Source organism: Macrotis lagotis, chromosome 4 (assembly GCF_037893015.1).
Source record: "Macrotis lagotis isolate mMagLag1 chromosome 4, bilby.v1.9.chrom.fasta, whole genome shotgun sequence".
NCBI lineage: Eukaryota > Metazoa > Chordata > Mammalia > Peramelemorphia > Peramelidae > Macrotis > Macrotis lagotis.
The window spans coordinates 257,135,160-257,158,878 of record NC_133661.1 but is presented as its reverse complement, the minus strand read 5'-3'; the positions used below and the strand labels follow the sequence as shown (position 1 = coordinate 257,158,878).

Genomic DNA, 23,719 nt, shown 5'->3' with positions numbered 1-23,719 from the left:
TCATTGAGGATATTGGTCTATAGTGTTCTTTCTCTGTATTTGCACTTCTTGGTTTAGGTATCAGCTCCCATATTTGTGTCATAAAAGTAATTTAGGAGGACTTCTTTGCCTTTTCCAAAATAGCTTATATGGTATTGAAATTAATGGCTCTTTAAATGTCTGGTAGATTTCACTTGTGAATTCATCTGGTCCTGGAGATTTTTTCTTGGGAATTCAGCGATGGCTTGTTAAACTAATTTTTTAACATAGTTATTTAAGTATTCTAATCAGTTTAATTGGGCAAATTGTATTTTTATAAATATCCATCCATTTCACTTTGGTTATCAGATTTATTGGCATGTAATTGGACAAAATAGGTTCCAGTGAGTGATATAATTTCCTATTCTTTGGTGGTAATTTAATACTGGCAGTTTAGTTTTGTCTTTGTTTTTAATCAAATTATTTTATTGATCATTTTTCCAGAAAATCTGTTCCTAGTTTTGTTAGTCCAGTGGTTTTCTTCCTTTCAACTTCGAACTGCTTTTCAGGATTTCCAATTTGGTGTTTAATTGGGGATTTTGTATGCCTGGTTAATCAATTTACTCTTTCTCTCTTTTATTGATGTATTTAGAGATATACATTTCCCCCTTGGTACCACGACTGCATCCTGTAAATTTTGGTACAACATCATTGCTGTCCCTATTGAAATGATTGTTTTAGGGGCGGCTAGGTGGCATAGTGGATAAAGTACCGGCCTTGGAGTCAGGAGTACCTGGGTTCAAATCCTGTCTCAGACATTTAATAATTACCTAGCTGTGTGGCCTTGGGCAAGCCACTTAACCCCATTTGCCTTGCAAAAAAAAAATGATTGTTTTTATGATTTGTTCTTTCCCTGATGCATTCTTTAGGATTAAATTAGTTTCCAATTAACTTTTAGTCTATGTTTTCACAAGCCCTTTATTGAATATAATTTTATTACATTATGATTTGAAAAAGATGCATTTAATATTTCTGAATTCGTTGTGAGGGTTTTTTATGCCATAATACATGTGTAATACATGTAATACTTATACAGGTACTAGGTTCCAGAGGATAAAGTGAGGCTGGTGACTTAGCACAAACTCCTCTCCCCAACTCAAATCCAATTCATACGCATGTCATAGCATCACCTTACTGATGTCATGTTCTTCTTCCAAAACAAAGAACAAACAACAACCAAGGTTGGAATACTACTACTTACAAAGTACACAAAATACTTACAAAATAATTTCAAAGAAGTACTATTAATACTAATTAATACTAAAGAATATATGCATTCTTTATATTTCCATTCAATATTTTACAGAAGTCTATCATATCTAACTTTTCTATAATTTTATTTCATCCCCATAACTTCTTGTCAGTTTTTTGGTAAGATTTATCTAGTTCTAAGAGTAAAGTTTGAATATTGTTTTACTATTTCCTCCTTTGATTCATTTTAAAAAAATATTTTATTTTTCAACTATATAGAATGGTAATTTTCAATAATCATTTTTATGTAAGGTATTGAGTTTTACATTTTTTTGTTTCTCATTTTCCTCCCCTCTCCCCCCAATAGAAAGCAATTCAACATGGGCTATACATGTATAATCATGCTAAACACAGCTCCATGTTATGTTGTGAGAGAACTATGATTTATTTTTCTTAAATCATTTCCTCTAGCTCATTTTTCCTTTAAGCACTTGAATGCTAAGTCATTTGTGCATATATATTTAGTATTAATAGTACTTCTTTGAAATAATTAATTTTGTAAGTATTTTGTGTGCTTTGTAAGTAGTAGTATTCCAACCTTGGTTGTTGTTTGTTCTTTGTTTTGGAAGAAGAATATGACATCAGGAAGGTGATGCTATGACATGCGTATGAATTGGATTTGAGTTGGGGGGAGGACTTTGCTAAGTCACCAGCCTCACTTTTATCCTCTGGAACCATCTGGGTTCATTGGCCAAATATGAATCAGGCCTCCTGGAAATGGCACTGGGGTCAAGCAATTTGCCCAAGATCACACAGCTACTTGTCTGAGGCTGGATTTGAATTCAGGTCCTCCTGACTTAAGGGCCAGTGCCAGATGTCTTTTGTATGCTTTAGCAAAATGAGTTTCCCTGCTTATGTCTTCTAATTAGATCTATTTTTTCCCTTTTGGATTGTTTGAGATCATAATTCCTACCCCAACTTTTTTTTTTTTTTACAACAGTTGAAGCATAATAGATTCTGCTAGGGCACCTTATATTTTACTCACATGTGGTGTGTTTCTGTTTCAAGAGTGTTTGTTTCTTGTAAACAACATAATTTTAGGATTCTGGTTTTTAATCCATTCTTCTATCTGCTCTCTCACATTCATAGTTATGATAACAAAACTGTATTTCTCTTCATACCATTTTCCCACATTTATTCTCCTCCCCATCTCTTCTCTCTCTTGTCCTTTTGCAAGACTGTTTTGCCTCCCCAAATCTATCCTTCCAAGTCTTCTTCTACCCTTCATTTAACCTTTTCCTACCTCTCTGTAGTGCAAGATTTCTATACCTGATTTCTTTATACCTGAGTATTCTTTGAACCAGTTCTAATTACTTGCCACTCTTGCCCCATTGTCCCACCCACTGTAATTTTCCTTTTTACACTTCTTTTACGTGAGATGATTTACATTATTCTGTCTTTCTCTTCTTCCAGTGCATCTCTCTTTTTCATCCCTTAGGTTTTTTTAAATCATCCCATCATAATCATCTCATACTTGTGCCCTCTATGTATACTCCTAACTGTTCTAGTAATTATAACATTCTTAGGAGTTAGAAGTATCATTTTCCCATGGAGAAATTCAAGCAGTTTAACCTTATTGACTCTTATGATTTCTTCTTTTTTATGTTTATCTTTTCATGCTTCTCAAAGCTTCTGTTAAGAAAGTCAAATTTTTATTCATTGTTAGTTTCTTTTTTCAGCAATGCTTGAAAAGTCCTCTTTTTCATTAAATATCTTTTTTCCCCTCCAAGGATTATCCCAATTATCCTGAATAGATTATTCTTAGTAGAAATTCCATCTCCTTTGCTTTCTGGAATATCATATTCCAAGCCCTCCCATCCATTAATATAGAACCTGTTTATGTTATCCTGACAGCAGCTCTCTGATAACTTAATTGTTTCTTTCTGGCTACTTGAAATATTTGGTCATTGATATGGGAGTTCTGGAATTTGACTATAATATTCCTGGGAGTTTTCAGTTTGGGATCTCTTTCAGAATGTGATTTCTGGATTCTTTCACTTTCTCTTTTATCTTTTAATTTTAAGCTGTGAAGGGTACATTTCATGAAATATGATGTCCAGGCTATTTTTTTAATATGACCTTGAAGTAGTCCAATAATTATTTTTTAATTATTTTTATTTATTATTTTTGACTTGCCCAAGGTCACACAGTTAGGTAATTATTATTATTATTATTTTTTTTTAGATTTTTCAAGGCAATGGGGTTAAGTGGCTTGCCCAAGGCCACACAGCTAGGTAATTACTAAGTGTCTGAGACCGGATTTGAATCCAGGTACTCCTGACTCCAAGGCCAGTGCTTTATCTACTACGCCACCTAGCCGCCCCCACAGCTAGGTAATTATTAAGTGTCTAAGATCTGATTTGAACTCAGGTCCTCCTGACTCTGGGGCTGGTGCCCTGCCTCCCGTAATTTTTTTTAATTATTTATATGAACTGATAAAACCATTCTGGAGAGCAATTTGGAATTGTTTGCAAAGGGCAATAAAACTGCATAACCTTTGATCCAGCATTACTACTACTAAATATATATCCCAAAGAGAATATAATAAAGGGGAAGAGACCCATTTGTACAAAAATATATCAGCTGTTTTTGTAGTGGCAAAGAATTAAAAATTGAGGGGATGCTTATCAATTGAGGAAGGGATGAAGATGATAAAAGTATTATTGTTCTGAAAGAAATTATAAGCAGCTAAACTTTAGAAAAGTCTGGGAAGACTTCCATGAGCTGATGCTGAATGAAGTGGGCAGAATCAGGAGAACAATATGTATATTAATAGTAACATTGTGAGATGATCAAATATGATGGACACAGTTTCAGCAATTCAGTGATCAAGGACAATATTGAAAGACCTGTTACAGAAAATATACCCTCATCTTGAGGGAAAAAACCTATGGAATTTGAGTGTAAAGCATACAAATTTTAATCTTTTGTTTTTTTTCTTTCATGATTTTCCCCCTTAGTTCTAATTCCACCTTTACAGCTTGACTAACATGGAAATAGGCCAAATACAATTGTATATGAATAACATATAAGATTGTTTCACTGCAATGGGGATGGGGCGGGAAGGGAGAGTGATAGAAAAATGTGGAACTCGAAAGCTTGCAAAAGGATGAATGTAGAGTAATTGCAGGTAACTGGAGAAAATAAGTTAAAAGATCTTAAAACCTTATAAATTGTAAGAATGGAGATGATCCACATTGATAGAAGGAGTTGCCTTCTCTCTAAGAGTTCCCTAAACTATAAACTAAACTAGGTCTGATGTTTAAAAAAATCAAATGCTTGAAAGTTCTCTATTTAATTGAAAATTTTTTTTTTCCTCTGAAGGATTATACTCAGTTTTGCTGAGTAGATGATACTGGTTGTAATCCTAGCTCCCTTGCTCTCTGTTCAAAGTACTCTGATCCTTTAATGAAAAACTGCTAAATCTTATATTATCATAACTCCATGAAACTAGAATTGTTTCCTTCTGGCTGCTTGCAAAATTTTCTTCCTGAGCAGGAAACTCTAGAATTTGACTTTAATATACCTGGGAGTTTTCATTTTGGGATCTCTTTTAGAAGATGGTCAGTTGATTCTTTCAATTTCTATTTAACCTTCTGATTCTAGAATATTAGGGCAATTTTCTATGATAATTTCTGGAAATTTCTGAAATCACAGCTTTCAGGTAGTCCATTAATTTTTTTTAATTTTTTTTCGTAAGGCAGATGGGGTTAAGTGACTTGCCCAAGGCCACATAGCTAAGTAATTATTAAGTATCTGAGACCGGATTTGAACCCAGGTACTTCTGGCTCCAGGGCCGGTGCTTTATCTACTACGCCACCTAGCTGCCCCCTAGTCCATTAATTTTTAAATGATCTCTCCTGAATGTTTTCCAAGTCAATTGTTTTTCCAATGAGATATTTCACATTGTCTATTTTTTTAAAAAATTATTTTGCTTTTGCTTTATTTCTTGATTTCTCATAAAGTCATTTGTTCTATTTGCTCAATTCTTGTTTTGTTTTAGTTTTTAGGGGGGTTTTTTGTTTTGTTTTGTTTTAGTTTTTGCAAGGCAATGGGGTTAAGTGGCTTGCCCAAGGCCAGGTACCAGCTAGGTAATTATGATGTGTCTGAGGCTGAATTTGAACTCAGGTACTCCTGACTCCATTGCCGGTGCTCTATCCGCTGTGCCAACTAGCCACCCCTCAATTCTTATTTTTAAAGAATTATTTTCTTCAGTGAGTTTTTATACGCCCCTTTCATTTGTTCAATTCTACTTTTTAAGGATTTTTAGTGAATTTTTGTGCCTCTTTTCCTATTTGACCAATTCTGCTTTTAATGCATTCTTCTCATTAGTTTTTTTGGGGGGACTGCTTTTGCCATTTGGCTTAGTCTTTTTTAAGGAATTTTTCTCTCCAGTGGAATTTTATTCTGTTCCACACACATCTAAAATGCTTTATTGACAGGTTTTTTTTTTTAGATTTTTCAAGGCAATGGGGTTAAGTGGCTTGCCCAAGGCCACACGGCTAGGTAATTATCCAAGTGTCTGAGGTCGGATTTGAACCCAGGTACTCCTGATTCCAAGGCTGGTGCTCTATTCACTGTGCCACCTAGCTGCCCCAACACCTTTTTTTTTTTAAACAAAGCCAACAGGGTTAAGTGACTTGCCCAAGGTCACACAGCTAAGTAATTATTAAGTGTTTGAGACTGGATTTGATTTCAGGTCTCCTGACTCCAGGGCTGGTGCTCTGTCCACTGCGCCACCCCAACATATTTTTTAAAATAATAAAATAATTTTAACAACTTTAATTCAAAATCTAAATCCTTGAATATGTGTTTGCAATGAGTCTACATACCAGATGATTTTTTTTTACTGTCAAGTCCTGGCCTTCAGTTTTGGTATTTGAAGTAGATTACCTAGAGAAATATTTTATTATGAAGTATTATTGTATTGTATTACGAAATATTATTATGTATTATTATCTAAGGAACTGCTCAGTTTGCTTTCTGCTTACCACCAATGTTTTGTCCTCTTCCCCTCCCTCCATCCCCGTGGTGAGTACTTCCTCTTCTCACTTCTTAATTCTTTGTAGTATGATTTCTGTCCCCACCATTTGACTCAAACTGTTCTCTCCAATACAACCAATCTTCTTATTCATCAACTTTTCCAAGCTTGCTGTCACCTCTGACACTGTTGACAAGCTTCTCTCTTTGAAAACTTTCTCCTCCCTGGGATTTCATGACCTTACTTTTTTCCTAATCTCTGGTCAATCCTTCTTTTCCTTTGCTTTATCAGTATTTATGCTCTGCCATTTTAATCCTAGTATCCTTGACCTGAACCCATTTTTTTTTGTTCTATATATTTTCTTGGCTCAAACGATCATCTTTATGCAAATAACTCCCAGACCCAGTCTTTTTTATATATTTAATATTTACTCTCATTTTGTACAAATAATTTTTTATACATTACTAAAATATTTTTCTTTAAGAGTAAACAAAATACCCCATCCCCACAAAATATAGACTCCCTTGCGCGATAAAGTAAAGGGGAAAGAAAAAATTAAAATTAAAAAAAATAGTAACAATTGTAGGTATGGCCAGGTGTCGCAGTGGACAGAGCACCAGCTCGGGAGCCATGAGTACCCAAGCCCACATCCAGCCTGGTACACCCAACAATCACCCAGCTGTATGACATGCAAACCACCCAAACCCCACTGCCCTGCAAAAAACCAAAAAAAGAAAAAAAAATAGACCCAAAATAAAATATTAATAATAGTAGGGGTGGCTGGGTGGCAGACAGAGCATTGGCCCTTGAGCCAGGAGCACCCAGGTCCAAATCCAGCTTCAGACACCCAACGATATGTGGCCCCAGGCAGGCCACCCAGCCCCATTTGCCCTGCACCCCCCCCAAAATAATAAAAAATGTGCTTCAGTCTTTGTTCCAACACCACCAACTCTGTCACAGGTGGATCACTTTCTTTATAAGTCCATCACAAAAGTTACTTCCATTTTTTTTCACCATTGTCATTGCTGATCGCAACTCCTTCCTTTCGTATTTCTCCACTACCATGTGCTTTATTTTTTCTCTCCTTTCACTCTGACCCTGCTGTAGGGTAGCTGAGTGGTGCAGCAGACAGATCCCTGGTCCTGGGGCCAAGAGGCCCTGAGCCCCCATACCATCCCTTAGGCCCAGCATCTACCTGGCCCTATGGTCCTGGACAGGCTATCTAATCCTAGCTCCTTGCAAGAAGAAAATGTGTTATATCTGACCACTCTCCACCACCATGGTCCATCCTCTGCTCCATCACTCGCATGCCCCCTTCCCCCTTCCCCCCCCCTTCTTACTCCAGATGTCTATACCCCATATGCTGTTTCCTCTCCTAGCCACCTCTGATGAGAGCAAAGGTTCCCTCATTCCCCCTTGCCTCTCCCCTTCCATATCACTGCAATAGCTCATTGTAATAAAGAAAAATCTTATTATATGAAATGTCTTAGCCTATTCCCCCTCTCCTTTTTCTTTCTCCTCCCTTTTTTCTATTGACTCCATTTTTACACCATATTTTATCTTTGAATTTAGCTTTCTCCTGTGCTTCAACCATAAAAGCTCCCTCTACTTGCTCTATTAACTGAGAAAGTTCATATGAGTATTATCAGTGTCATTTTTCTATGCAGGAATATATACAGTTCATCATTAAGTCCCTCATATTTTCCCCCTCTCCTCCAATCTCCATGCTTCACCTGAGTCCTGTATCTGAAGATCAAACCTTCTGTTCAGCTCTGGCCATTCCAAAAGGAACATTTGAAATTCCCCTGGTTCATTGAAAGTCCATCTTTTTCCCTGGAAGAGGACATTCAGCCTTGCTGGGTAGTTGATTCTCAGTTGCATTCTAAGCTCTTTTGCCTTCTGATATATTATATTCCAAGCCCTACAAGCTTTTAATGTAGTTGCTGCTAAGTCCTGTGTGATCCTGACTGCAGCTCCACAGTATCTGAACTATGTCCTTCTGGCTGCTTGTAATATTTTCTCTTTGTTTTGGGAATTCTGAAACTTGGCTATAATATTCCTGGGGTTGGTTTGTTTGTTTTTTGGATCTCTTTCTCAGGGAGATCAGTGGATTCTCTCCATTTCTATTTTGCCCTCTGCTTCTAGGATATCAGGGCAATTTTCCTGTAGTAATTCTCTGAAAATGATGTCAAGGCTCTTTTCCGGATCATGACTTTCAGGTATTCCAGTAATTTTTAGATTATCTTTCCTAAATCTGTTTTCCATATCAGTTGTTTTTTCAATGAGATGTTTCACATTTTCATCTAGTTTTTCATTCTTTTGAGTCCTGATTTCTCATAAATTTATCAATCTCCCTGAGTTCTATTCTTTGTCTGAAGGATTTGTTTTCCTCAGAGAGCTTTCTTGTCTCTTTTTCCATCTGGCCAATTCTGCTTTTTAAAGCATTCTTCTCGGAATTGTTTTATCCATTTGACCTAAGCTGGTTTTTAAGCATGCTATTTTCTTTAGCATTTTTTTGGATTTCCTTGACTAAGCTGCTGACTTCATTTTCATGTTTTTCCTGCATTATCTCTCATTTCTTTTCCCAGTTTTTCTTCTAACTCCCTCATTTGATTTTCAAAGCCTTTTTTGAGCTCTATCATAGCCTGAGCCCAATTTCTGTTTTTCTTGGAGTCTTTAGATGCAGGAGCTTGTGCTTCCTCATCTTCAGACTGAGTATTTTGATCCTTCTTGGGCTCATATGCAAAATATTTCTCAATGGTGTTCCTTTTATTTCTCTGCTTGCTCATTTTCCCAGCCTGGGCCTGGTTTTGGGGTGCTTCCTGAGTTTTGGGGACACTCCCACAAGGGTCTCAGTGTGTGAGGCTCTGTCCTCCCTCCTGGTCTGTGAATGACCATAAGCTCCCCACTCTGCCACAGGCCGAGGTGGGGAGGCCCTGCTGTTCTATGGGGGGGCCTAGACTGTGATCAGGATCTGAATGTGGTCAGAGCCCCAGAGTCCTATTCCAGAGGCAGAGGACAGAGCTCTGCAGTCTCTCTCTCTTCACTCCCCTCCCTAGGATCAATGGGCTCTTGCTCTGGGGGCTCCTGCTTACCAGCTCCGCCTGCTTCTGGTTTCTGGATCTGGATTGCCTTGGCCAAGCTGCTTCTCTCTGTGTGCCCTGAGGGCTGGGCTTCACGTGCTCCCTCTGGCAGAGGTCTCCTGCTGTTCCCCCAACTGGCACCCCATGCTCCCTGGGGCGTAGCTCAGGAAACTCCCCCGCTGCTGTGAGCCATGGCTCCCAGTGCCCTGGGGCTACCTCCAGGAAGCTGAAGCTCTTTCGCTCTGGCAGGCCACCCCTCCGACCCCAGGGAGCAGAGCTTTTCTGCTCTTTTCCAGGTTACCTTGAGTAGGAGAACTGCCTCACTGGGTCCCTTTTTAGGTTCTGTCTCTCTAAAATTTAGAGTCCTTAGTTTTGAAGATTTATGAGATGATCCGTTCTTGTCACCATCTTCCCATATAGTCCTTCTCCTGAGCTCTAATCACCATATCACTACTTGTTAAATATTTCTAAATACAGGCCACTTAAGCTCAACATGGAAAATATGAAACTCTCATCTTTCTCCAGAAACCCCTCCCCTCTTCATTATTTCCCTAATTTTATTGAGGGCATTAGTCATCTTCGGTTCAAGACTTTCTAGTAATTATCACCTTATCTTTCTTTCTCAGAATTCCATACTGAATCAGTTGCCAAATCTTTTACTTTATACATCCATAACATCTATTACATAAACACCTTTCTCTGCACTCTTAGGGGAACATCTTAGTATAAAGTGACCCTTATTATCTTTTATATGGTCTATTTTCCTTCTTCTAGTCTTACTTCTTCAATCCACCTTCTTGACAGTTTCCAAAGAGACTTTCTAAAGCTCAAGATGGATCAAGTTCCTATCCTGATCAAGAGTTTAGGTGGTTCCCATTTCCTCTGTCTGAAATGCATTCCCCTCTCATTTCTATCTTTCTAACTTCTAACTTTCCTTAAAGCTGGTGATGCTTGTATAAAGCCTATCCAATGTCCCCTCTCCCAGATGTGAATGGGTTTTTATGTATATTTACTCTGTATCCAAGTGGTTTCTCTTTAATAGAATATCAGTTCCTTGAGGTCAGGGATGTGTTCTTGTCTTCATAACCCCATTGCCTACCACAGTGCCTGGCAAACAAATGCTGTAACAAATATTACATGCATAGTAAATTATGAAGATGGAAAAATATAACGATTGATGTTATAAGTGACACTTTAAAACCATTTAATATTTACTAATATTAACCATACTAATACTAGTTGAATACTGATATTCAGAGATGATGAAATTCTAGTTATTACTAATAACTGCCTAAAATCACACTCCACCCCCCCACCCCCACTGCAACAGTACAACTCTACATCCTAAAAGGCAAGATTTCATCTGGTGAAGTTTTCCTAACTGCAGGATTAGATTTAAAGATATTTTTGCCATGGTTGTCCCAAGCAGAGATTTGGGGTAATAGTAACCTAGAATTTTTCTTTTAATACATTTTTTTCAATCAGCAAAAATTTGTTTTCCCTCCCTCCCATCCCAACACTTCTTCAATGGAAACAAAAGAAACACAAAACCCTGGTTACACTTACAATCAAGTAAAACAAATTTCTACCCTGGCCATGGTTTGTTTTTTTTTTTGAAGTCTCTTTATCCTGAGTCTTTTACATCTTTGTCAGGAATTGGTTTTCATGTTCATCATTAGTCCTCTGAAATTATGAGTAGCTATTAAGTAGATCAGAGTTCCTAAGTCTTTCAAAGTTGTTTTTCTTTACCATATTGGTATTGTATGAACTGTTGGTCTGTTCTGTTCACTTCAGTCTAGACCAGTTAATATGAAATAATAAGGGTTTCTCTGAAACCATTCCATTATATAATACCATAACTTTCTCAATTAATTCCCCAATTATTTGGCACCTCCTCAATATTTTCCATTTCTTTGCCACCTCAAAAAAAATTACACATTTTTGTACATCCCTAGAACTTAGTTTTGGTCAAATTCTTCACTTAATCTGTGAGCTTGCACATGTGTTTGTGTGTGTGTTTTGTGGCTGACATTTAAGCAGTGGTTGGTATAATTACTGTGTAGTAGACATCCCTATGTATACTCCTTCCTGGAGGATATCCTAATTAGGATTAGATTTTTTTCCCAGATCACCTATTTTTTGAGCATTTACTGTGACAAGGAAGGTTTTTGTGTTTAACAGCCATAAAAAATTAAAGTTAAAGATCTATACAATCAAAAATAAAGGATGCTACTATAAAAAGAAATTATGTTAATCAAAAAGGTTTTTGTCCAGTAACTCTAAAGCAAAATTAAGTTATTTGGCTGTCTTTGAAATGTAGAGAATAGTTTGTATCTTTAGTTGAATTTTGATCATTTTCTTTCCTTTAGGGAAAAGTGTCATTTCCATTTTCTTTTCCCAAACTGTTGTAAAGGATCTTCTAAAATTCATGTCAGGACATTTTGATGGCATGTGAAAATAAGTTTAAGATAAAGTTTTTAAAGAACATGTGACCAGAAATTGAGGGGAAGATGGGAATAATGTATTATTTTTATATACCACTTTTTCTTTTCAATTGGAAATTAGAGTCAGTCTTTATTTTTAGAAAAGTACATGTTGAAGTAAATATGGAAGCATACAGGATAATGATTTCTAAAAACTTCTTTAAATATTTAAAACTCCTCAAATGAAGTCACTTTCACTTGTAACAAATTTCTCCCCATCCTCCCCTTACCCCCCTTTTTTTGAGGCTGGAACAACTAAGAGAAATACTGTATTTTGAGACCTATGCATTTAGGCAGATATAGTCATGTAATCAGTTATTATTTGTATAGTTCTATACAGAACAGTGTCACTGATGATTCTGTTTGCTGCTTAAAGTCTCTTGTGAACTTAAATTGGGCAGCAATTTTTTAATACTACCAAGATTTTTTTTTGAATAGAAATAGGAATAGGATTGATGATAATGGTAAATAAACTCCCTCCACCATCGTAGATACGCACCTTCTTTGTAATTTATAATTTTGAGAATTGTCTAGAGTACTGAGAGATTAAGTAACTTGGCTAAGTCAAAAAACGAGTGTGTCAGGAGTGAGCACTCCTCAACTTTACGGTCTCCAGCTTTAAAACCTAGGCATTACCCTCATTCTCCTTTTTCACAAATTACCCCTCTTATCCACCCTTTCGCTCCTTGTGCAAAGCTACCTTACTTCAGGCCTTTATTTTTTACTTTTTTGGAAGGCAATGGGGTTAAGTGACCTGTCCAAGGTCACACAGCTAGGTAATTATTGAGTGTTCAAATTTGAACTCAGATCCTCCTGACTCCAGGGCTGGTGCTTTATCCACTGCACCACCTAGCTGCCCCTGCTCAGGCCTTTATCATTGTAGCAACCTCCTACCCATAAATCAGCAATTATTTAAATATCTTCCATATACCAAGCATTGTTCTAGGAAAACAAAGAATGAAGTCCTTGCATGCAAGTACTTATAAAATATATATTAAATATAAAGTGAATAAATAAAAAATATACATGATAATTTGAAGGTTAGAGAAATATTGAGAAGACTAGTGCCTTTGGCTTTTTGCTCTTTTCAGGGCTGCTCATCCACCTTTAGTGTTGACCTTTACCCAACTCTCACCTATGGCTCCAAGGAGCTGCAGCATGTGCAGCAGCCACACTTTGGCAAACCATCTCAACAAACCTGGATTAAACCAAGTTGAGGGCAACTGGCAGACCTCAAACTCAGGGAAGTTAGGAAGATGTACCTCAAGCATGTGATGACTTCCCCAGATATGAACAATTTATTCCAAAGGCCATGAAGACAGGGCTTAGTCATGTAGTGAAGACACCAAGATCATCCACTGCATCCCAGGCCATCACCAGTCACCTTAACTTTTGTCCTGACATTGGACTTTGATGACTCAGGAAGAGACTGAAGACTGTGCAACTCTGTCTCATTTAAATCTACTTCATACATAAGTCAAGATGTCACCTTTGATGTCACTGGCCCTCTCCAAAAATGAATGATGAACAATAGTTACAGCTTTCCTTCTAAATCTCCCTTTTCTCCTCTCCCTACTTCTCTGTTGAATTTAATGTATGTCTGTGCCCAATTCTGTCCATGTTTTTCTCCCCTGCCTTTCACCTGTTCAGATGAGAATAAGGTTCATGTGTCGGCCACTTTCCTTATCTCTTCTACTTTGCAAATATCTACTTTCACAGTCTGCTTAAAAGAAAAAAAAGGCATAAACCTTCATCTTTCCTGTCCTAGTGTATTCATCTTTCTATTTTTACACTCCCTACTCTTCTAAGTTCCCTCTATGAAACTTGATGTTGGGGTTCATCTGCCCATATCAAAATATAAGTAGCCTATTTGTTCAGTACCTTATGAGTCTTTATTCATGTTTATCTTTTTATGTTTCAAATGACTCCTTGTTTGCACTTTAAAAATTTTGATATGGCTCTAATCTTTTCATGAAGAATGCATAGAAGTCTTCTTTCTTTAAAAGGCAATTTTTCTCCCCTTGAAGCATAGTACTCAATTTTGCTGGTGAGTTTTTCTTTGTTGTGAGCTTATGTCATTTCTCTTTTGGAATATAGTATTCCTAGTTCTCTGCTCCTTTATAGGGGTGGCTAAAAAAAAAAATCACGTGTGCTATTCTATGGTTCCTTTGTACCTGAATTCTGATTCCATACACTGTACACTCCATTAGACTACAAGCTCCTTGAAAGCAGAGATTGTCTTTGGACTCTTTTTGTATTCCCAATACTTAGTACAGTACCTTGCACAAAGCAGGCATTTAATAAATTTTATCAATTATTTGCAGCATGTTTTTCCTTTGACATGGAAGCTATGAATTTTGGCTTTTGTATTCCCAAGGAGTTACTTTTAGAGGGTGACTGGTGAAGGGGGCAGCTGATAGAACACTGCCCCTGGAATCAGGACGACCTGAGTTCCAAATCTGGCTTCAGACAATCATCACCTAGCTGTGTGATCTTGACCACTTAATTCTGTTGCCTTGCAAAAACAAAACAAAAGATAAAAAGGAAGGTGACTGGTTTTTTAACCTCTATGGACAGTTTTAAGATTTCTTAAAAGATGATGTCTAAGCTCTTCATCTGGATGTGACTTTCATTTTGGATTGTTCAATGATTCTTAAAATTTTTCTCTCCTTACTTTTCTAGGTCAGTTATTGCTATTATGATACTTTATATTTTCACTGTTTTTCCTCAGTATTTCTTATCATATCATGAAAATACTTCTATTTGTTCCATTCTACTTTTCAGAGTTTGGGAAAGGTTTTGCATCTCAACACCAAGTTATTAATTCCCTTTCCTGTTCTTTTTTAATGGGTTTGGGTTTTTTGGGCAAGGCAATGGGGTTAAGTGGCTTGTGCAAGACCACACAGCTAGTAAATTATTAAGTGTCTGAGGCTGGATTTGAACTCAGGTCCTCATGACTCCAGGGCCAGTGCTCTAATCCAGTGCACGTGCTCTAATCCAGTGTGCCACCCAGCCACCCCTCCCATTCTTTTTTACATATCTCTCATTTCCTTCCCTATTTTTCATATTTCATGTATAGAAGTTTTTTATTCTTTTTAATTCTTACTTCATGTAATTCTAGTTGAATTTATGCTCAAATTGTGCTTGTCTAAGCTTTAGAGTCACTCTTTTGGGTTTGTATCTTGAGGGTCAGAATGATCTATCCCCATAAGTTTTTTTCTTCCCCCCTCTTCATTCTTCTAATCTACTCCTAACTTGGGTCTTTTTTTCAGGGCCAGGTCCTGCACACTTCTGGAAGCAATGTTTGGGCTGATAATGCTATTGATCTGAGTGTTATTCCAGGATTTCAGGGACAGCTCAGCTTGAGGACTTGGCAAGCTTTTTATTGATCTGATGCTAGGCTAAATATATGAGCTCTGCAAATTTCTGACCTACTTTGGGTCAGAGCCACAATAGAATGTTGCTGGCCTCAATCACCCCATCTGCCATCTAGGAAGTTCTGCTAGTTTAGAGACAATATTGTAGGTTCTGCTCTGGTCTGGAATTCCTTCCCTGACTATTCCTCTGTAGGGATAGGTCTACAAAAGCTATAATTGAGACACTTTCACTACTATTGTTTGCTTCTGAACTTGCTCTTTGCATGGACAACCTGAGATTGTTCCTTATTACGGAAATGCTATCCCTAAGCACAGAATGAATCTTCTCTCCACTCTTGATTCTATGAATCACAAATGGGTAGTGAATTACAGAACTATAAGCAGGTACATGTTCCTGCATTCTGTACAAGTTTAGACCCCTTCTTTATAGGATCTGAGGACTCCTTGCTTGGTGCACAGTCAATCCTGACTTGGAATGCTCTATGCACTATGCTCCTGATCAGATGAGATCCCCAGGGTCCACAGAATACTGTGCCACCATGCTACCCTGGGCTAGAAAAATGATATTTTTTTTTCTTGGACTTCCTGATCAGAATTTAGACTGATATGCTTCTGAGTTATTTGCAGGATTCTTTTTGTTTTTAATGGTGGAGAGGTGAGGGGGAAGGAGAATAAAAGCTTGGTTTTTATCTCCCCTTCACTTAGAAACTCAGCTCAATTCCCAGAAGTAATAGAATTTAATATGAGAAATAGGAAGAATGATTCACAGATATATATAATGGAGCTCAAAGGTCATCTAGTTTTAATGCCTCCACTTTACAGATGAGGAAACTGAGGGTCAGGAAAGTTAAATAACTTGCTAAAAAGTCTTACAGGTATTACCACATGGGATTTGAACCCAGGTGTAATTCTAGTGCTCTTTCCATTTTTCTTTCCATCTGGTTAGCATTTCTGGGGGCAGCTAGAGTGAAATGGGTAACTTGGTAGAGCAGGAAAGTGTTCCAAGTTTTCCAGGAATTTCCTGAATTCATAGTCCAAAAGAACTCAAGCAACCAAACTTCCATTTTTTTCTAGTGCCCATAAACTAGGTATTCTGAAAAAAGCTATTGTAGTATAACATCGATCACCCTTTACTGCCTATCCTTCATCCTCAACTGAAAACTTGCCTTGCTTGTAATGTCAAGGAAGATAAGAGGATAGGTAAGGCAGGGGATTCCAGTGGTAACAACTGGAATAAAAAATCCAGAGCAGGATTAAAAAGGAATGAGTCCAAGATCCACTGTTAATGACAAAATGACAATGCTACATATAGCAGCTTTCAACTCTACCCTGTACTCACATTTGCACTTTGTCCATTTCTTTATTTACTCTATTTATTCTAACCTGAATTCCTTTCTCCTACTTGGCTAACCTCTATCCGTTACTTAAACAATAGAAATTAAAACCAATGCATAACTTAAACCTCCTTCTTATAACTTTCCTCAATCCACCTGAGTTGGAAATGATCTCTTCTTCCCCTGAACACTTTAATATTTACTGTCTAGAATACTCATAGGGGTACTTTTCAACTCTTTTTTATAACTGGCTATAATTTAATGTGTTTTATCTTCTCTGATGGACTCTAAGTTTCTTGATGGTAGATATCATCTTTTATACTTTATAGCCCCCATACTATTAGGTAGGCTTTCAAAAATACTCCTTAATTGATTGACAGTGGCTATTAGATAATTTGAATATCTATGTATATCAGAATTAAATTTAATTTTATAGGATCATAGAGTTAGAGCAAAACGGTATTACTGAAGATATCTGGTTCAACTTCCTCATTTTATAGATAATAAAACTAAAAGAGGATAAAGTAATGCCCCCATCTAATAAGTAACATGGAGCTCAGACAACATCTGAATCCAGGTCTAGGTCCAGTGAGATTTCCAGTGGACCACAAGAGAATTTTTTTATATTCCAGTTGTCATAATTTTATAATCATCAAATGTAGATTTAAACAATGTGAATCTTAAAATTACCCACTCAATCCTTTTATTTTTATAGAAGATAAAATAAAGCCCTGGGGATAAATGGCTTACTACACCACAGCAAGTTAATGCTAGAGTTGGTATTGAAATTCAAATTTCCTGATTTTCACTCCAGAAAGCTCTACCATATCAATTTCTACTACAGCACAAAGTCCCAACATTGACTACGTATTATGCACAAATAAGCAGTATAAAAGCTGTTCATTTACCACTTACCAATCACAGATATAAACGTGCTTTTTAGATTTATTTTAAATGTTTTACATTAAGTGAAATACAACAGTAATTATTACATATTATTAAGACAACAGCACACACAAAATACTTTAAGAAAGGTGAACCAAAACCAAAAGAATGTTCAACAGTTCTTTTATAATAGAAAGTAAATTAAATGCCACTTTATTATGTAAACCAAAACAAAATAAAACCCTGTTGCTAAAAAAATACATACACAGAGGTGAAATACATAACAAATACATTAAAACAATCTGAACCACAGCCACATCAATCTCCTTATATTATAACTTAAAAGTATTAGTATTCTGTATCTACAAAGTTTCAGGATCCTGTAAAAATTAAAGTCATCTTGGGTTAAAATACAGCACAACTTGTAAGGCAAAAATATAGGCATTATCATCCAGTTCTTTAATTTAACTTCACTAGAAATTTAAGGCAAACTTGGAACTTTTTGCTTAGTATTTTAAACAATGAATGGAGCTTACAAATGTTAACCTGACAAAAGTTACAATAAATTACCTACAGTTAAATGTTACATGTAATAAAAAGACATGTTTAACATGATTTTTCTCTCTGTAGAAATGTAAACTGGATTTTAATTTGTTTCTAAAAGCAAACCAGTCAGAAAATTTGTAAACCTATTGCATCTCTCACTCATTCAAGGATAATATATCTTAATAATGAATCAATATGTTTTAAGTGAAAATTCAATGTATCTTGAGCCACAGAGTAACCATAATTATTTAAAGTGCTTTTACAAAAGGAAAAAAATGGAGTGGTTAAGAATTAGAACTGGATGTTAATTCAACATTGACATTTTATTTGAATACCTTAACTTTCAGAAAGAAGACAGGTTAATAGAAGTCACAGCAAGTTTATTGAACTTATCTAGTTTTCCTAAAAATGAGCACTTGGGTGAACTAGACAACAGCATTTCAAAAGAAAACAAAGTAAACATGACACTACAAATCTATGTAATCTCTTCTCTAACCATATAGTCAATGTTAGCCACAATCTCATATGCCATCAAAATTTTGTACTGTTTTATTCTAATTATTGTACCTTTATTTTTTCTTTTAGAATTAAATCATCCAATTCTAAGCAATTTTGTATCCTAAAACATCCATATTTTTTGTTAACTATGACTTTTTGATACTTATAACATTTAGGATGTCCATAAAGATTTGCTTATGTAGGTACTCTAATTTGGCAATTAGGCTACATAATTATTTTAAGTTGCTGAAGTAAAAGAAAGGTCCTAGAATCACACTTAACTAAACATTTTTCATATCTCACACCATTTCTAGCATTTGCTACTGTCACTTCATATTATATAACAAATTAGTTAAGTATAAAAGAAGTTTTGCTAGGTATCAATTCTCTATGATACATTGAAAATCACTTAAATTCTATCACTATATCCAAAAGACAATGAATAGTGACTTCCAGGGTCTATAAAACAAAATTTGTTTAGTATTAATGGAAACAATTTACATATCTGACTTGACTAGCTTAATATCACTAATTTCAAACTGGTTTTCAAAAATGGATAAATCCTTTCCTACTTTTTTTTTATTTAGCTCAACATTAAATTTCTGCCCAAACAATCACAAATTATCTACAAATTAAGTAAATAGGATATTCACATCTCTAACATAAGAAAAATAAGATTTGAAGGATTAAAGATATTAAACTCAGTCTTTATTAAAGAATGATATTCTAGGTATTCATTAAAACTTCATGGATAATTTAGAATTTGTGGAATGTCTGAAATATGCATAGATGCCCAGGATACATTAAAATGCTTACATACCTTTGGCAATTCAAATAGACCTTTGAAGAATTATATCTCCATTTTCTGAGTTAATGTAAAACATACATGTATCTTCAAAGGATAATCTCTAATTGTATTTCTAAAAGATGCTAACCAACAAATATGTTTCATTAGAGCTGATAAATCAGTTAATTATTTTTGGGAATTGGGGGTAGCACATAAAAAAACTATTAAATAATAAAATTGATTATAAAGATTAGTCTATATTGTATAATTTTTTTAATACCCCTGGTCTTCTAATAAAAGAAAAATGTATTAGTCATTTAATAAACAAGTTCTTTCCAACATAGCATATTTAATTTGGCTATATAAAAACAAAATAAATTGAACTTTAAATCAAAAGCAAATTAAATTGCTTTTCATTAAATAAAATTTTTGCCCATCTTAACTGGTATACTATTCTTCAATCATCAGACAATAAAATTAATAATAAAGTACTATTATTGCTATATAACATTAGTTCATTCAAATAAGCAATGCAGAAAATATCTAGCCTGCCAATTTTATTATTTGTAGCTCCTGTTGTATTCTAAATTAGCCAAGGGAAAATCACTTGCAGGATTTTATAGTTTGTGCAAATAACTGTGAAACATGATGCTATGTTTTATGATATATATTCAGATTCACATCTGGAAGTTTATGGAAGAACAAGGAAAACTGCAGATTGCCTAGTTGCAACTAGTTTCTCAAAGAACACAATGTATTATATATACATACTAAAAATTCACCTATATGAAATATAATTACAAATGGCTTAACAATTGTTTAGAACATTATGGCACTTAAGAATGTAGTATGTGATGAGTTTTTGAGGTAAAAATATACACTGGCTTCAAGAATAAAAAAAAGGAATGAGAAGATGAAGAAATTAATTTGAAAAGGGGAAAGGAGCTAGAGTGACTATAGTACCAAACTGGTAATGTAGGTACCAACATCATAATAAATGCAAGTTAAATGTGATTCCTTGCTTAAGACCAACAAACAGTTAATTAAAAAACACTATAATAAATCCAGTTGCTTATTTCAATTAAGTTTTCATCTGGCAATAGCAAACAATGCTGATTTTAGGAAGCTAAAAGCCAAAGTAAAATCAAATTTAAGTAAACATATTAGAATTCCAGTTCTTTTCAATAATGTTAAATATTCACTTTTATAGGTTATGTATGTAGTCATATAGAACTGCCTGTTGTCAAATTTTACTTGCTATAATTTATTTCCATTTTAAGGGCAAGGATTATCACAAGAAAAAAATGGTTGGACCACTATCAGAAACTATAAGAAAAAAAGAACATAAAACTAATGTTTAATTTTTTTGAAGTAACAAAATGTTGCATACATTAATATTGACATTTATCATAGGCACAAATGAGTCAAGCCAAAAAATAAAAGGAAAAGAAAAATACTATTTGAATGTCATGCGTTATACATACTGAACTATCTTAAGAACATTGGTAATAGCCATGTCATAGAATCTACAGTTAGCACCATTTTTATATCTCAACACTTTGAAAAACCAAATATACATTCTTTAAAAATAAAATTATTACAAATATATGAAAAAAAATCTACTTGGGCTGCAGTCCTTATATTTCAAATACTTACATTGAAGTGATCTGTGAAATCTGCCGAGCTGTTAAAGAAATATGAAACAAATAATGTGACTAACTCCTAATCCATGCTCCTCTTGAAGTGAAAAAAAAAAAAACCCAATAAAACCTAATTGGGTAACAAAAATTAATTCTGCATTAACCTGTCCACATAAAAATGGTGTGATAATTAATTGCTAAATTTTTAAATGGCCCCAAATTAAGTTATTTGCCTTATAAATATATAAATGAATATTTACCAATTAACCCAGCCCAACACCCAATTAGCAGGAAGAATAGCCAACCTACTGTGGCAATTGTTATTTACAAATCTTAAGTTACAGAAAAAAGGCAGCCCTTGATTTAACTTTAACAAAAAAATGAAGCACTGTTTCAATCCATTATGATGACATATTTGACAATTATCAACAAATAGTGCATTCCTACAATACTCAAGCCCTTCTATACCATTCCAGGAAACTGCATGGAAAAAGAGAGGAAAAAAAAATGAAAAATATAGGCTCTCCTCACATATATGCCTATAAACATATGGCAAGCTATCATGTACCGAGTCACTTTCAGGAAAAAGTGCTCCACTGAATTGGCAAGAGGCCTTTTTTTTTCCTTTTATTCTCTCTGTTCCTATGTAATTAAGAGTAATCAAAACTACTTATCAATTTAAAATATCCAATACAATTTATTTAAGTCTTCATGCCACTCCAAGTAAAAAAAAGGAAATGTATGCAGCTTCTGGATCTTGAAAAACTGGGCATCTTTTCATGCAGTGCAAGATTCACCATCACATTATGTCTGTGAGTTCACACTTCTCAAAGTGCAGTTAATCCAAAATTACACCGACAGTACATCATGCCAGCAGAATCCAGCCATGTGTTTTCAATAGGGTCATATTTCTGTACAGTGTTCAAATAGGATGACCCTGAGTGACCACCAACCACATAAAGATAGTTATCAATTACTGCAGCACCAACTCCTGTGAGAAGTGGGAAACAAGGGAAATAAATAAAAATAAAGTATAAAACTATAAAACAACTCTTTTTTTCAATTTAAAAAAAGATTTGATTCCTAAAATTATTTTAACACTTCAATGATTATACATTATAGGCACATGTATGTGTATTTGCAAATGATAAAAATTTTATCTTCATTTATTCTTTTAAACTGTGGCTTTCCCCAAAATTAATGCTATAAAAAACTATTTGTAATCAAGTCTCAAATAGTATATTTCCATTTAATAATTTACTATTTTTTGGTGCTAAAAATAAATTATAAGATTACCCTACGACATTGATTTTTATTTTATTTTGGGCATAGAGGCCAATTCGATTCTTCCAAAGAACTTCCAAGTTCATCCTTTTCTGGATCATAACTCTATGAGAAGCAATATTTAAAGTTTATGATTATGATTAAAATGTTCAAAAAGGTTAACTTATACAAACTACAAAATGTTGTTATAGAAGGAACCCTAAAAGATTATTAGTTCAATTACTTCATTTTCCTGAGCTTAAAAAAGGAAGATTCAAAGAGGACCCAAGGACCCAAGAATTGCCCAAGGTTATATAGTGGTTTTCTGATTTCAAGTCCAGGCTAAAAAGAAAAACCTCTATAATGATGTACATTTTATAATATATATATATATATGTATATTTATTAAAAAAAATACTGATTATTACCTGTCCTGGGTTCTTTCATTGGTCTACACAAAGTCCACTGATTTTGATGAGGGTCATATCTTTCAATACTTGATAAATGGGATACACCATTATGTCCACCCACTACAAAAAGGAAGCCTAGCATAACACCAACACCAAAGTTAATCCTTTTATCTGCCATTGATGCAACCATTTCCCAAGAGTCTTTACTTGGATCATAACGTTCCACACTGCAGACATTTACAGAAAAGAGAACATTAGTTTCCACACTCTTTATGCCATCACATCTTGCAAAAGCATATTACAGGTAAAGAATTCAAAATATAGTAAACAAGAAAAATAAAGAAATAAAATAGGTTGTACCCTGTACACATTCCAAAAATTAGGCAAAAACTTAAAACTAAAAATACACAATTAACATGCTAAACAATAAACTTTATATTTCTGCCATTAAGATAGCAAATTATCTATTCAAAAAGGCATATATTTGAGATCTAACCACAATGGAGTTCTAGCAAAGAAATGAAAAGGGGATATTATTGAACTATGTTCATGTGTTCTCAAATTCAGTAATTATAATTAGTTTACTGCCCTGTTTCTAAATTCTAATGCCAAGGATGACTTTGGAATCACCATAGGAATCTGATTTGAAGCTGAGTACACACTTGAGGCTATAGACATAAAAAGAGTCCCACTCTAGAATTAAGAAAATAGATGATCTTTAAGCATGTGAGTGTTAAATCTAGGTTGAAATTTGAACCCGTAAGTTGTTTTATATAACTGTCCAAATCAATCCAGATCTTCCTGAAATTTTCCCTAAAGAAAAACCTTTGGCATGTTCTGAATTAGAAAAGGAACAGTAATTAAAGGATTTTCTTTTGATATTTCTGATGCTAATCTATCTCTGACACAGCACAAAGAAGTAGGCAGTTTCTAAAAGTCGTCCTAAAATTCATTATTAGACTTGGTGGAAGAATATGTATACTGGATAAAAAAAATTGGTCAAAAGGCAATGGCAGGGGGGCGGCTAGGTGGCTTAGTGGATAAAGCACTGGCCTTGGAGTCAGGAGTACCTGGGTTCAAATCCAGTCTCAGACACTTAATAATTACCTAGCTGTGCGGCCTTGGGCAAGCCACTTAACCCCATTTGCCTTGCAAAAACCTAA

General features: G+C 35.1%; 1 protein-coding gene across 7 annotated transcripts in view; it reads right to left on the bottom strand.

Moving 5' to 3' along the window:
* Positions 1–18,659: 18,659 nt before the first annotated feature.
* The window catches only part of KLHL28 (kelch like family member 28), a 42,528-nt gene continuing 37,468 nt past the window's right edge, over positions 18,660–23,719 (bottom strand). For all 7 annotated transcript variants that reach the window (XM_074235861.1, XM_074235863.1, XM_074235864.1 and 4 more), the window contains 2 exons: positions 22,575–22,783; positions 18,660–21,874 (listed from right to left, as the gene is read on the bottom strand). In XM_074235861.1, coding sequence (XP_074091962.1) covers positions 21,711–21,874; positions 22,575–22,783 — 373 coding nt within the window. In that variant the 3' untranslated portion in view covers positions 18,660–21,710. The remainder of the gene's footprint in view (positions 21,875–22,574; positions 22,784–23,719) is intronic.